This window comes from Eucyclogobius newberryi, unplaced genomic scaffold, assembly GCF_026437365.1.
Source record: "Eucyclogobius newberryi isolate DKJ021-1_F unplaced genomic scaffold, fEucNew1.0.hap1 SCAF_18, whole genome shotgun sequence".
NCBI classification, from domain to species: domain Eukaryota; kingdom Metazoa; phylum Chordata; class Actinopteri; order Gobiiformes; family Gobiidae; genus Eucyclogobius; species Eucyclogobius newberryi.
This window is the reverse complement of record NW_027315812.1, coordinates 17,546,448-17,561,051: the sequence shown is the minus strand read 5'-3', so window position 1 is coordinate 17,561,051 and position 14,604 is coordinate 17,546,448. Positions and strand designations below refer to the sequence as shown.

Here is a 14,604-nt window from a genome sequence, read left to right as displayed (position 1 = left end):
TGGCTCCGAGCATTGTCTTCCAAGATAATTAAATCATTCAGAGGCGCTGATAGCATCTAATGGCCTAATAATACACATGATTACAGAAGGAAAGCAACAGGCCTAAGGCTAACGTGCACCGATTCAGAAAAGAAACTGATAGTAAAGATTAGATCATTCTCCAGCGGTCTTATAGAAGATTTTTATTTTTGCTTTCCTTCCTAAGTACTACAATTTTCATGCCACATTAAAATCTCATTCGCTCTTTCCTAAAATTACAGGAAACAAGCAGAACTATTAAATCTGATGTAAAATAGATAGTGTTTTTACTGGCTACAATTATATACATGATTTTGATGTATTGCTATGACACAATGTTGGTAACGACTGCTTTACATTGTGTTTACCATGATTTATTAGCTACAAAATGCCACAAATGTATTCAATCAATAAATTGTTAACAACATTTGTTCTATCTACACAAAATAACATGCAAAAACTGTGATTTGAGTTTCTATTTGTGCACCGTACATCACTGACCGTGGCTTGACACAGCAACATGGCTGCAGTGAAAACGCACAGGGAGATAAATGTACTGTCCCTAAATGGGGGCGTAATTACACCTTTGTTCTCAGGGACAAACACGGGGAGCCCCTTTCATCCTCTGGTCCCTGGCCCCATCAGGAGGACTCCCCCCTACATACCGTGACAAACATGAAGCAGCTTCTCGGGGGGAAGGGGTCTGCTGGTGGGGCAAAGAGGGCAACGTGGACACGAAAACACGGAGGTTAATTAGGAAGCTGAGCCTGAAAAGTGTGGTTTTCTGCAAGTCTTTTTGATTCCGTCTTGAACAGGCTTCTTCCATCAAGGCCCTTTATTGTTGTATGTGTCTTTTCACAGACAGCAAAGGGAATTTTAGTTTTCCCCGCAAGAAAGTTCACCGCGAAGTGAAAGTCTGACAGAACAATAAGTCAGCGTTGAAGAGGAGTACGGCGTGGAGGGACAACAAATTAGCCTAATGCACAGTTCAAACAGTCACAAAAGCTCTCACTGTCAAGAGTTTGAGGGTTTCTCTGTGGAGAACTCCCCGCCACATAAAAGACCAACCGGACCCCCCCCCCCCCTTCCCGGTGAGAATGGGCCCATGCTGCTGCGAGTGGTGGTGCTGGTTAAAAGTTTTGGGGGAGAGAGACGGTTGTGGTTCCCCCGGGGGGCTATGTTTGGGCTCCCCCACCCCCCTCGCTCACTCCAGTCCGGCTGCAGTTAGTTCGCTCACTCAAGAGCAGACCCTCACCCCTCGTCGCCTCATGCCTTCTGGCCCCACAATTGGAAGTCCATTTGCTTTGCTTGATCAGTCGCCTTTGCCATGGGCTATGTCTATCATCAGTGCACAATATTTGTAGCAGAAGTTTGTATGCTCCACTTGGGAATAGGCTATCAAGTCCAGATGGGGCGCCCTCTTTTTTTCTTTTAATTTTGAAAGCATTCTAACCGTCGCTCGAGCTTCTTGAGTCACCATTGGGGTAGAATGCAGAAATCCAATTATACAGCTAATCAGCATCTGTTCACCCTCACTAATTCTCTGTTAAAACTTTCAAATGTTCTTTATTTGTCACTTAGGGGTGCAAAATGGAACTTCACTAAATCACTAATTAACGCGTGCACCCTTTTATTGTGCCTTTTATTGTATTTATTAAACACTTACGCAAAGCTCCATGGCACTTCAGATAAAAGAATGAATGAGAGGACATTAATCCAATCGTGCTCAGTCTTGACAGCTGGCTACAGGCTGGTGGCGAAGACGCTGGCGGGGGGGATTGAATGAAAAAAAGAAAGTCCTTCTTAGTCGGGACACCCAGGCGTTAGGGCAGCTTGCCAGGGTTGGATCAATAGGCCAAGCAGAGTAATGGTGATGGCGTGGATGAGGGCCAGAGCTTGACAATCTAAATAGTGCTCAATCTGTCATCTAACTAGCCTGTCAATTACAAACGCACTTAACGCTACGAGAGGCATCTGATAGCTGGAGATAGCAGGAAAACAGCCTCTGACGAAAGGGAAGCAACTGTAATACTCAAAGATGAATGTGCACATAACACTGTCATCAAGAGTTAAACCACTATAGTAGCTTTGCACATGTTCTCTCACTCTCCTTCTTTTCTGCACGCTCCGACACTTTCACTGTATATATATCAAAGAAGCGTGGAGGAAACGGCCTTCCTCTATCCGCCACATCTGCTGCTGCTTCGTTATTTACTGTCTCCCAACATGTGGAGATGCTTCTACTGTCACACATATTTCAATACAGAGGCGGCGATGCCAGCGGTCGCGCGCCTAAACGCCCTTGTCCGACGCAGGTGCCGATACGCAAGGCAGATCCCATGCAGCGCCCACTACAAAAGAGAGGAGTAATAGAGACACAAGGCTGCAGCAGGTCTGATCCACATTTATGGAGACTATAACTGCACCGCTAGAGTGAAAAGAAAGGCGCCAACAACTCATCTTTATTGGTTCCAAGGCCATAAATGTGAAGCAGTCGCAGCTCTTAAAACAAATACAAATATGATCATAGGGAGAGTGAAAACAAAGTCAGTAGGGGAGGGAATGACATGGCGGGTTGCCTCTTAAGTGTTATGGGTTATTTTTCAATCTGTGTTGATTTTTAGAAGAAAAAGGAGCTACTCGTTCATAAGGGTGAGTGCTAGGGCGAGTCTTGCAGAATTAGGAAGAATTGGTTTCAGATTGTGTGGCAAAACTGTTGGAATGTTAAAGATGAAGGAGTGTTTTTGTTCTTGCAAAACTAGCCACTGAGTCAGCCCTAAAACCTGGATAAATATAAACGTGTGCATCCGGTGAACATTTAAGCAAAAATCAATATAAGATAAGAGGATTAGCTGTGATGATGCAGAACTGGACAGGAAAAAGGACATTTTCGTTTTAACATTTGTCATTTTACACCATTTCCTGCTTACACGATTGTGGGTGTACATGGCAACAAAACATGTTTCTGAAAAACTGTGGAAAGCACATTAAATTTGATTTGGGACTCTTCGTGCCATCATAATTTACTGTTGTGAATATCGTTGCCAGAGTGTGTATCCACCAAGCTGCGTTCTGACCTGACCCCACAGGTTAAAGTATGAAGAAGTATGAAGAATTTTTAATCAGGAAGTGCTCACCCTGCATCTGGTAGCTGTAGGGGGCCTGTCCGGTCTGAGGTGTGGTGAAGCCGGAGCTGTAGCTGAGGAATCCGGTCTGTCCCGGCGATTGGGACTGGCTCAGACCCCCTTCAGTCTTTATGCCTGCCCACAATGGACCTAAATCAGTTAGTGACACCAGATCGGTTTGATGCACAGACAACAGTCAACACATAGGTTTAAATTACACTGGACACAGCAGAGTGACACAGATGGGCTAAGTCTGTTAGGAGAACACACTAATCGCAATGGACCTCGCTCATTATCTGATTACATCATTTTTACAACCAGCAGTTGTTTTGAAATGTTATCTGGACTATTACGCCGCACTGCAAAGCATTTTGCTGCAACTCTATAGTTTTAATGACATAACAGGACCACTGCAAATTTCTTCAATATTACATTTTCATAGGCCAACTCTGGGTCACTTAATTTGTGAAAATATAATAATATTTTAAGGTTTTAAATATATGTTGTCTAAATAATATGAACTAGTTTATGTTACTAATATGAAAGGTATTTTGGCACTAAAAATGACATAACTGAATATTTTGGAGCACTAAATGTACTTGCCAACAAAGCTAAAAAAAAGTAATATCTTGTTCAAATGATCCAAAATAGGGGTGTGAGAAGAGCTAAATGTGTGTGTGTGTGTGTGTGTGTGTGTATATATGTGTATATATATATATATATATATATATATATATATGTGTGTGTAGATTATATATATATATATATGAATATTCAGAGAATTGTCCACCAAATCCAGTCCTGGTTCCCTTGCAAGATCACTAAAATGCATGACTATTCAAATAAACAATGTAAATTCCTGCTCATATTGGAGAGTCTTTTGGGGTCAAAACACTCCAAAGACTTTGCACAAATAAAGCCTACAGTGAGCCCTGCAATCTTTGCTTTCTCTAGCCATGCCAGAGGAAACCGGCTTTTGTTTTCACAATTATATCATTAATCTTGCAGATCTATCTGAACAGCTTGATAAGCAAATTTAGTTTTATTGTGCCAGTGGAGAATATGCAGGCACCAAACAACAAGCAACAACTCAGCACTTTGCAAACGAATTGTGGGAACATTCTATGGCCTCTATCCTGACCATTTTAAAGGCCCTGTACTTCTGTGTTCCTCTGACAATGGTAAGAACAGAACAAGATGTGTGTTTGAGACATCTTACCATAAGCTGGGATACCGTACGGTTGGCCCGGCTGAGGATAGCTAGCATAAGCTGTGGCCTGCTGCATTCCTGTGGTGTACTGCGTCTGCCCATACGCCGCCATGTTTTGGGACGAGGGGGTAGGAAGAATATGCGGATATGTTCGGCTGTTGAACAAGAGAAACACAAGCCAAAAGTGACAAAGATGTCAGGAAATAAATTGTTTTACCCCAAAAATGTAAACTCAAACAGTGCTGACAAATTCTATGTGATCGTGCTACTTATTTTCAACACTAAGGAGTAAGGAAGATAGAATCTCATCTGCTCATATATTACATTGGAAAAAACAATAATCTGTTAAAGATAGATAATAATTACAACAGTTATAATCAACAGTCATCCAGGTAAACAGTCCCCAACTGAGCAGAGGGATCCAATTAAAGATCCAAATGAAGTCGAATGCTGCTTATTTGTTAAAGAGGAATAACAGAAGTCTTACTTGGACGGATAAATCTGCGGAGAGAACTGGTGAGTTTGTCTTGGGCTGAAGCCACTGGTTCCAATAGCTGAGGAGAATAAAAAGAAAGAAGCAAGCACATATTTAAACATTAAGAAATAGTGTAAATATTGCCTTTTGCCAACAGGACTACTGGATTCCAAGGAAACGACCAATACATTGCATTAGTCTATTTATTTCAGTGACCTTATTTCAAGTTGAGAACTGGAGTGCAATAATCAAGACAAATAATCAGGTAAAACACAAGTTTTGTGCTGACTGCAGTATCTCTGAAGTCCGTCTGCTGCTCTGACTACACTGAGGTAAACACAGCCAGCCTCGGCCTGTGGCCTGGGGCTGTTTGAGCCACAACCACATTGGAAATGACATCACTGATTGCAGGTAATGAGTGCTACTGCATAATCAGCCCTTCATTAGGGCTCAGAGCATGTGCTTCAGCACTGCTGGAACTCGCACAAAGTCACCCCTAGATTATTCACAAAAAGATTTTGACTACTATACCTATTTCAAATTACACTGATACACATAAACACCTTCATTCATTTATAAAAAAATACATCTTCATCTGAGCAGTCGGCAGAAGGACTCTGATTGGTCCTGACAGTTAAAAGAAGGGGTTTTATGTAATTGATGCTTTAACCTCACACACGTTATTAATATTGAACACTTTTCCCACATCGGCAGCACAGGCCACTGGACAAAAGTTGGTCATCGGAAGAGACTTTGGGTTTCCCCTCAGAGGATACGCGGTGTTCAATTACAACATTTCATTAATATTGTTGGAGGCAAAAGTCACAGCAGTGATTTATGTGCTTCCAGTTTTAACGTATCAGGTACTTACTTAAACACCGCAAAAAAAAGGGAAATTTGCACTAAATGGACGGATTAATACAATAGCAGAATTACAAGAGAAATAATAAATATAGTTATAGTTGGTAAAAGAGCCAGTCCAGTGCTTGTATGAGCAGCGTCCAGTGTGTTGGTGTGAATATGTGCGTGAGCTGTAGAGGTGCTGTGAGCAGGGTGTGAAAATGCAGCCTTTGACGGGGCAATAAGGTGACGGCTCGTGGAGAGGAAGGGCCACTGGGACACACTGTCACTCCAGTGGACAGACAGACTCAGGGCATCACAGGTCAGAATATGCCTGAGCAGTAACAGTAACACACACCTCCAGAGATGGAGCCGGCTTTTAGCTGCAGAACACTCACGGCCCTCAGCAGTGACTGTCTCATAACACAACCGAAACCCCAGGCCCCCTGACCTAACCATACCCCCCTCAAACTCACCTGATCCAGAAAAGCCGTCCAGCGAGGTGTCTGCTACTGAGGAGGCAATATCACTGCTGCTCATTGGCTCGGATTTAACTGAAACGAAAAAAACACACACCTTATCAATACACAAACAAACAAAAATAAAAATTATATTTTTGGTTGCTTCTAGGAATTTGAAATCAAGCTAAATTACTAAAAGGTGCAATAACTGTAATCAAAATTTGCCGACTGGTTTTATTTATTTATTCATTTGATAGGAACCGTGTATTTTAATGCAGATCTGTAACAGTTAGTATAAATACGCCGGATAATAGCAGAGGTGCTAATTTAGATAAGTGTCATCTTTACATTTATACGGTGACAAGATTTTCACAATATTGACTTTCAAATAAAAATGCTTTGATATATTAATATGTAATGACAAATATTAAATATTTTCATCAGTTTTGAAGCAGTATAAAATCCTTAGCCATGAACGTTGTCTGACCTTAAATCAAGACAGCTCAGGAATCTAGGAAATCAATCCATTCTACTTCAGGCGAGCTGTGAATTTTTCTCTCTTTTTGACAATGTGGGCCTGAGAGTCATGCTCAGCAGATTCCCTCATGCTGTCACGTTTTACATGTCTCTGCTATGCTGTTTGTGCAGAAACACATGTCCACCAGGGCAGATACTGGAACACAGATACAATATAGTGCATGCATAAACAAGTACACACACAGTGACAGTAACATTGTTCTAATGAAGCATCAGGGACAACATAAAACCAATCAACAGCAGTAATCTGAAATCCACCAAACCATGCTCAGAACACAAGAGGGCAAAATTAAACTTAACAGGTCATTTACTGAATGAAAGGTACAATAGTTGAGGTAATATTAGAGCGTTTTAATTGCCAAAATGTGTCCAGGAACCACAATCACACATCTGGAAAAAACTTGATCTCTTCCTTTCCTATGGTCCAAATGAGAAGAACACCAAGTATTGTCCTTTCATTGTGTCTCTGAAATGAACAAACCTGCAGCAGACTGTGAGTTAGACCCTAACAACCAGTCTGCAGTGGTAAGCATTGTGATGTTATCTCCTATGGGAAAAAGAGTGGCAAAGCACACAAACATGACAGACTGCAGAGTCCACTAAATCCTGTGTCAAGTTTACACTCAGAGAAAGATTCAAACTGATTATTTGGATTGGAGACTTAAAATGAAAGGGTATGGCTGCTTCATTAATATAAAACTACAAAAGAAAGCAACAAAATCAGGTCATTATAATGATATTATTTTAAAGATGCACTGTGTAACTTTCTTGAGGAGGGTCTCAAAGGACATGTTATTATTTTGCCTAGAATGTTCCACAATATGGCATCGAACATAGACATCTCCATGGATACAGGCAGGAAGCACCCTCAGGCCAAGTAGCAGGACAGTTCTGTGGAAATGCGACCCGGCTCACAGTAAGAATGACGGTTGTTGTAAAAACCCCTGTAGTTGAATAAATTATATATAACGTTAATGCCATACTGTGGAATATTCCAAGCAAAGTATGTATATTTCCATGGAGACAAGCATGTGGCAGACACTCATATAAAGTCATACAGCGCACCTTCAAGTTCTAATCATTTGACTTCCAGTGCTGTTTTATTTGTGAATATGGGCCTAAGCTGAACAACAACCAACACTATTTAAATGATAAAATGGCACAATTTAGTCATAGCTATTGAATAATTGTGTTGTGAGCAGGTCGTACCTTCAGTGCCATTGGGTGTCATGGAATTGTTGTTAATGTGTGAGTTGTCGAGGTTGTGACCGTTGGGAGATTCACTGCTTCCACTGACTCGGCTGTGAGGACTGGTGAGATCCTGCATTTCCATAGACCTGCGTGTGGACACAGCACACACTTTGACCATTATACACAGCAAATGTATTTATATTTTTAAGTTTTGTTTTTGACTTAAGATATCTGACAAATATCTGTTAATTAACTTTGGATATAAATGATGCTTATTTTTTTCTAGGCAGGGATAGTACACTGATTACAAAGTACTTAATTAAAGCTACAAGGAAACCTCTGCTGTGAAATTTTAGGCGCTTTTGTGTCCCAAATAACTGTAAATATGAATCTACCTTGTTAATAACTGAAGTTTTAATGTCAGTATTAAGTTTTGTGTCTTCCTATAATTTCTTCAGATTGTTTTCAGAAATGTTCTGCATTGGTCCTGATTATAAGAGGCCTCTCTCTGCCGGAGTGAGGAGCAGATGCTCACGAGGAGTGTGTTTGCCTTGGCATGCTCCTTAATTGTTGCTGTGTTTAGACAAAAGACCACACCACTGAAAACATTATTCTGTCTCTCATTCACAGCGTCTGATCGAGCATAGATGAGAGACTAAAACGTCATTTGAAAAGTACATCAACAACATCGTTTGTTTCTGCCACTGTTATCGTGGCAATAGCGAGCTAATGAAATTACCCCTAAATGCTCTGTGCATTATGCTGCCATTTCCAATTACATTTGATGCTTGTGGATATCTGTGACATCAATAAACGCTGGCCCTCTTCACAAGGCCACAAAGAGAAAAGCAAATCCCTTATCAGATCTAACAAATGCAACTCAGTTATTAAATAAAATGATTACATTTGGTTATACATTCAGCACTATGGAAATGATTCAACTTTATCATATTGGTAAAATTATTTTTCACCTCGGGACACACTGTAGAAGCAGTATAATTCTGCTAACCCTAAATGCTGGAGTTAAACACATTAAAGCCATAGTTTGAAATCCGGCAGCAGGCCAGGCCACTTTTCCTCACACTGATAATGGAAGCAGCATCGGCTTTTCCCAAAGGTATATTCATTTACTCCACACCAAAAATTCACACATCCAGCGAGACAGTAGAGCACTTTAGGACCGTACTGACACACTAAAGTCTACCACAGAACTACCTCCATGCATTTCCACATCTCCTCTCTGACTCTTACCTGGATCCTGCCACCTTCACCTCAGCTCCCACCTGCTTCCACTACTCCAACAAAATGTCCCCTTGTTAGTCCAAGTCCAAAGCCATCATCTCTGACACAAAAAGGGCCCTCTGAGAAAACATTATTGTAGTCGCGGTTCAGAATGGGAGCAGAGAATAGAGGCTTGCATTGTGTCTTCTTCCTATAGCCCTTTGCTCAACCACTACAAGTCTCCTTCCACTCTGCACTGTTGTTTCCTACTACCTCGCGTCCTCCCTCCTCTCCGGGCTAGAGGAGCACGGCCAAATGACGGCAAGGTGATTCATCATTGGTCTACGACAGCTGCAAACTGGATTAGCCCTCCCCCAATCAACATGCAAAGCGGCTTAGCCCAAAGGTAAGCAGGAAAAGGGGTGTGTGTGTGGGGGGCCGTAGGGGTGAAGGTAGGCACTTTTTTGAGGAGGGGGGTAGAGACAGCCCGCTTCACTTAGCTACTACTGCCGCTGTGCCTATAGGGATAGATGGGACTTGTTGAGCGCATGGCAAGTGAAGCGTGACACCCCTAGCATCTCCAGAACATCTTTCATCCGCAATTGACACTATCTGAAATTTATCAGCACTCCCCCGTCCCGGGATACTGACAGGTCCTAATGATCGTCAGGGCTGCTCTAACCACAAGGCTTGCCTCGGCCTGGGGCAGTGGCAAGATTTAAAAAAAAAAAATCACTACTTTTAACAATGGAACAAAAGAATACAATGCACACACTACATTATTATGTATGCACGGCAAATGTGAAATGCCATCGTCTACTTCAAAAATAGTAGTAGTAGTCAGTAGACATTAAAAGAACAAATACAGTGAAATTGTTTTTAGCATTAAGACTAAAAAAAAAGTTAATAGAATCTGATTTCAAAATTAACAAAATAATTACACTTAGAATCACCAATTTAAAATCCAAATCTTCTCATCTTCTTTCATAACATGACATTTGAAACCAATGCAGCTATAATATTTCTCAAGATTTACCCAAAATATGTTGCAATTAACTACTATTGGAATTGTCTGTATTAGAGAAACTCATAATGCATTGATTTAAAATTGTATTTGTATTTAGAAATAGTTTCCTTTTGCAATTTTTTGCAAATACATTTCCATTTTTTCAAATCATTTTCCATTTTTTACATTGGCATAGAGCTTTCTAATATACGTCTTACAACATATACATCTATTACAGTCTGGCAACAAAAAAAATGTTTTTTTTCAAGAAACACATAAGTCATGAAGTGCACAGACATGGGGCATTTTAGGGGGCCCCAAAATCACTAGTGCAAAACACACACAAGCCTCAGCATAGGGCACTTTGGAGGCCCCTCGATCAGTGGAGCATCTCAGACAATGAAGTCTACTCGCGGCGTACACAACATATGGAGCCACATATGTTTCCTATGACGCTACGAATGCCTCTATTACTCTCCTTAGCTGACAGAAACATCGCGCTGTCCACTCTTCCCTCAAACATCAAGCACACAGCCGTATTCTCGCCTGGTCATAACACTATATTAGTCCGCCGCGGGAATACAAGGGCCAAAAGCAGGTCAAAAGTTACCATATGGTCAAGAAAGAGCAGCATAAAGGAATACGAGTTTTTTTTAATACAGGCACGATTTTTTCATGTTGGCTGTTTACATAAGCCTGGGTAACCTGAGCCGTTTGGTCTTAAGATTTTTTTGGATAGGCTTTACGCTTCACACCAGGGAAAAACCTCCACGAAGACTACAATCCTAAAAAATAAAAATGTATTGGACATTTTGACTTCAAAGATAGTCATCACATGTAAACGCCTTGAATATTAAAAATAATTTGGTTCATGTTAAAAAAATTCATAGATGAAAAATTCAAGAGACAATTTTTGTGCCGTGTCCAAAATGTCAGCAGGTGAAAGTCTGAGGTATAGGGGAGGCGGGGTGCATTTAAAAGCAAAAACAACCTTTTCTTTCCCCACAGCAAATGTTTTTTTTTTCTTCAGTTCTAATCTTTGATGTGTGTCTTAGCTGAACCTGAACGGCAGCTCTTTGAAGGCGAGCAGAACAAAGGCAGGTTAGATGAAGCGCTATAAGTGTCATCCAGAACGGAGACGAGGGGAAAGAGAAAGAAGTGCCACAACACGCTGGGCTCCCGAAGTGATGCAAGGCTGTTTGCCGGCCCCTTTGTCTCGCTTTACTTACTCCAAGACCTGCGTTTCTAAAGGTAAACACAGCTACGGCCAGGGCTTTTAGCATAGATCATCTCTGCGTGCAGGATGTCTGACAACGCTTCCTACAGCTTTGACATTTTAGGACTATGAATTTTGTGTTGAAACTGCAAAAATATATGGAACATTTTGCAGATTTATTCCTCTATTCTAACAAATTACAGTTGAATATGACAGTGTGCATGAAAAGCATATTATGTTGCAAGTTACAACATTTTGCACGTCAATACTTCAAATCAAAATGTAACTTTAAAACAGCTAATCCTGGCTTAAGCTGCTGTGCTGAGTCCACATGGTGGCCCAGGAAAAATAAATCCACTCGTGAAGAATGTAGATGCACACAACAATTGGACACAGATGTGAGTGGAATTAGGCACAGTTTACAAAATGTTTCACTTCACTGGCAACGCTGAAGTGTCCGGCAAAATGACAGCTGCCAAGACACATGCAAAAACATTTTCTATGGTAAAGTGTGTCACAAAAAAAAATCAAACACTCTTTTCATTATTGATGTTCCTCCCGATAAACATGTTTTAAGTGCTCGCGTATAAATGACTATTTGAATACATTTGACCACAACAATAACTGCACTCACATGGACGTGCGCTAATAAATTCACCACACAACATTTCACACCCAATTGACAATCTTGCAGCGGTCTATAATTAAAAGCACAATTATTAACAGATGTTCTTTTTGTTGAAATGCAATTTGTCTCTCTCATTTGCTCCAATATGACACGCTGCTCCGGCAATTCGCTCAATAGCTACATTAAATCTGTTAATACTGTGCTCTTCAACCCCCTAAATGATTTCCAGAAGGCCGTGCGTCTTTGAGGGGCCATCAAACAAGATTTAAGGTGCACGTTTTATCACAGTAGGCCACCACCATGACCGAGCGGAGTGCAGAGATAGACTTTACAACAGGAAGATGAAAGTAGGGCCGCTGACAAATCTCAACCATTATCTTAGGTTTATGCTCTTGTTGTTATTCCACTGCTCTCCGGGACCGGGGAGTCATCCATGAAAAATTATTACAGGATGTGGAGTGGATTCCCATCAATATAAATAAAATGATAAAAGACAAATGGATGAGTTGCGTTTTTAAAAATGTACTTTCTTTTGGCAAACTCCACATCCACAATCTTGCATTGTGTTTGGACTTTCGATACAGGGATTTCCTCACTATCTCGCGCCGTGTCAACAGAGTCCCATTTACAAACAAATACACAGTGAGTATTAGTGACTGAGGACTTGTAATGACAATCAACAGAAATCCTTACAGCTCATTTCCTGCTCTTTCAGCCAGTTGTGCCCCTCCAAAACAGCGGGGTGTTGGCCTAATAACGCACCGATATTTAGTAACAGTAACAGTAACAGCTTGTGCCGGCTAATCACGCGGAGATACTTGATTATCGGTCGCCTCTTTCCGCTTCCCCTTTCCTCCCAAATATACCCGTGATCAATTAGGGCTTTGTCAATTTCAACTATTTAAATTTCAGCTTGTGGGTTGGGACACACAATGTTGCACGGGGCACTCCTGCTTTGGCACACTGCTGCTCCGCGCGCATAAAGCCGAGCAGTCAGCCGCAGGGACCTGTCTGAGTAAAGTAAATAGACAGGGTAAACAGCCCAAATCAGCCGACTCATTATTTGTTAATTGGATAAATAAGGTTATTGTGTGTGTGTGAATGGAGGCAGCCGGCTCTCCACACACAGCCATGTTTGAGTAGCAATGTTGTGTTTCCTCTGTAATCTCCTACACTGCACTTATAACTAAAATGGAAGATGAAATAGCCTAAAACATAATCATTTGTTGTGATGTTAGCTTGTCATCACACTCTCAACATCCTGGAATTAAAGGAGTGGCAGATTACAGCGAGTGGGTCAGAGGAGAGAGGGAGAGTCGAGAGGCTTTGAGCCGCGGGACGGGCATGTTGTGCTGCTGCCGTGCCGGGGACAGACGCTGACACTGGGGCTATTGGTACATTCCTGGTCCTCAGCAGATGGTACTTTATGTCATGTGTGTAGCAGGGCTTGTTCTACCGTCTGAAACAGGGCGACTCCGACTGAGAGCGGTGTGTTTTTGATTACATCATACACATTTTAAGTGGGCCATGTTGAAGACAGTGCATGGGGAATTTTAACATTGTGTTTATTACAGCTAATTTGAATTTATTGCAAATTATATGGTTTCAATTGTTAATATTAAGTGTAAATTTTCTACTTTCTTTAATAAGCAATTATTGCTATATTGGAGTAATAAAGATGTATTGAATAAATACAGTTAATATTTTTCAAATATATTTTTTAGGACAATTCCCACTCATTTTTATATTCATTCTAATAAACGTCTGCATTTTTTCATTTTATAGATTTAAAAAATATATTTTAATATATAAACTGCTCTTTCTTCAACAATATAATATTAGTAAGTTGTAAAAATTCTGTAATGTTTATATTTATTCCATTTACACAATATAACACCAATGTACCGACTGTTATTTAAAAAAAATATGGCGGTTCAAATAATAACAAATGTTGAATTAAAGAAATTAAACAAACAGGCACACACACACATTCATTCAAAATAAAATAAGAAGAATAAAAAGAGACATTTCACCAAAAACATGCCAATACTCACAACACTTCTGGCCGAATCCGTTTGTATATATTCCTGCTTTCTTCTATTAAAACAAAATCTTCGTTCGTGCCATTCAAGCCGGGAGCACAGTGGACATCAATCAGCCCTTTTACTGCCGCAGGTCTGGTCTACACCACAGCAAACTTTCTTTCAGCTTTCTTCTTTTTCATTTTAGGAGCAGGGAAGCCATGGAGCCCTGTTGGCGATCTCAGGAGAGGAGAGAGAGTCCCAGAGAGAGCAGGGGAGAGCTGTCCGATTACTGCTCCGGGGCAGTGAGTCGCGCTGAGTGTCTGAGGACGGAAGGAAAAAAAGAGAGTGAGTGAGACAGGGAGGGAGAGAGAGCGGTAGGAGGAGAGATGGAGGCTGGACTGGAAGCTGCCATTTGGAAAAGCAAGAGAAGACGAAGAAGAAGTTTGGGGGGAATGACACTAGCCTCGCATGTGCCACTCACTCAGAGCTCCGAGCCACAGAGAGCGCCACAGATTATATGAGCGCAGCCCGGGACAATGAAAGAACCGGGCTGAGCGGCCATTAGACCCCTAGACAGGAAAGTAACTACATATACTTTTACTCAAATATTTACATTTTGACTCTAGCATTACATCTTCATTTTTAGACTTTA

At 41.1% G+C, this 14,604-nt stretch overlaps 1 protein-coding gene across 12 annotated transcripts in view; it reads right to left on the bottom strand.

Annotated features, from left to right (window-relative positions):
• Positions 1-14,390, bottom strand: part of eya1 (EYA transcriptional coactivator and phosphatase 1) — a 35,953-nt gene extending 21,563 nt beyond the window's left edge. The window contains exons 1-7 of one of the 12 annotated variants that reach the window (XM_072450752.1): positions 13,983-14,390; positions 7,876-8,003; positions 7,148-7,213; positions 6,145-6,222; positions 4,841-4,907; positions 4,363-4,508; positions 3,156-3,293 (exon numbers count right to left, since the gene is read on the bottom strand). In XM_072450752.1, the coding sequence (XP_072306853.1) occupies positions 3,156-3,293; positions 4,363-4,508; positions 4,841-4,907; positions 6,145-6,222; positions 7,148-7,213; positions 7,876-7,999 (619 nt within the window). In that variant the 5' untranslated portion in view covers positions 8,000-8,003; positions 13,983-14,390. Of the gene's footprint in view, positions 1-3,155; positions 3,294-4,362; positions 4,509-4,840; positions 4,908-6,144; positions 6,223-7,147; positions 7,214-7,875; positions 8,004-9,108; positions 9,403-13,982 lie in introns of those variants that run through there. The other 11 variants (XM_072450749.1, XM_072450747.1, XM_072450751.1 and 8 more) reach the window with 11 other exon arrangements.
• Between the last annotated feature and the right edge of the window lie 214 nt (positions 14,391-14,604).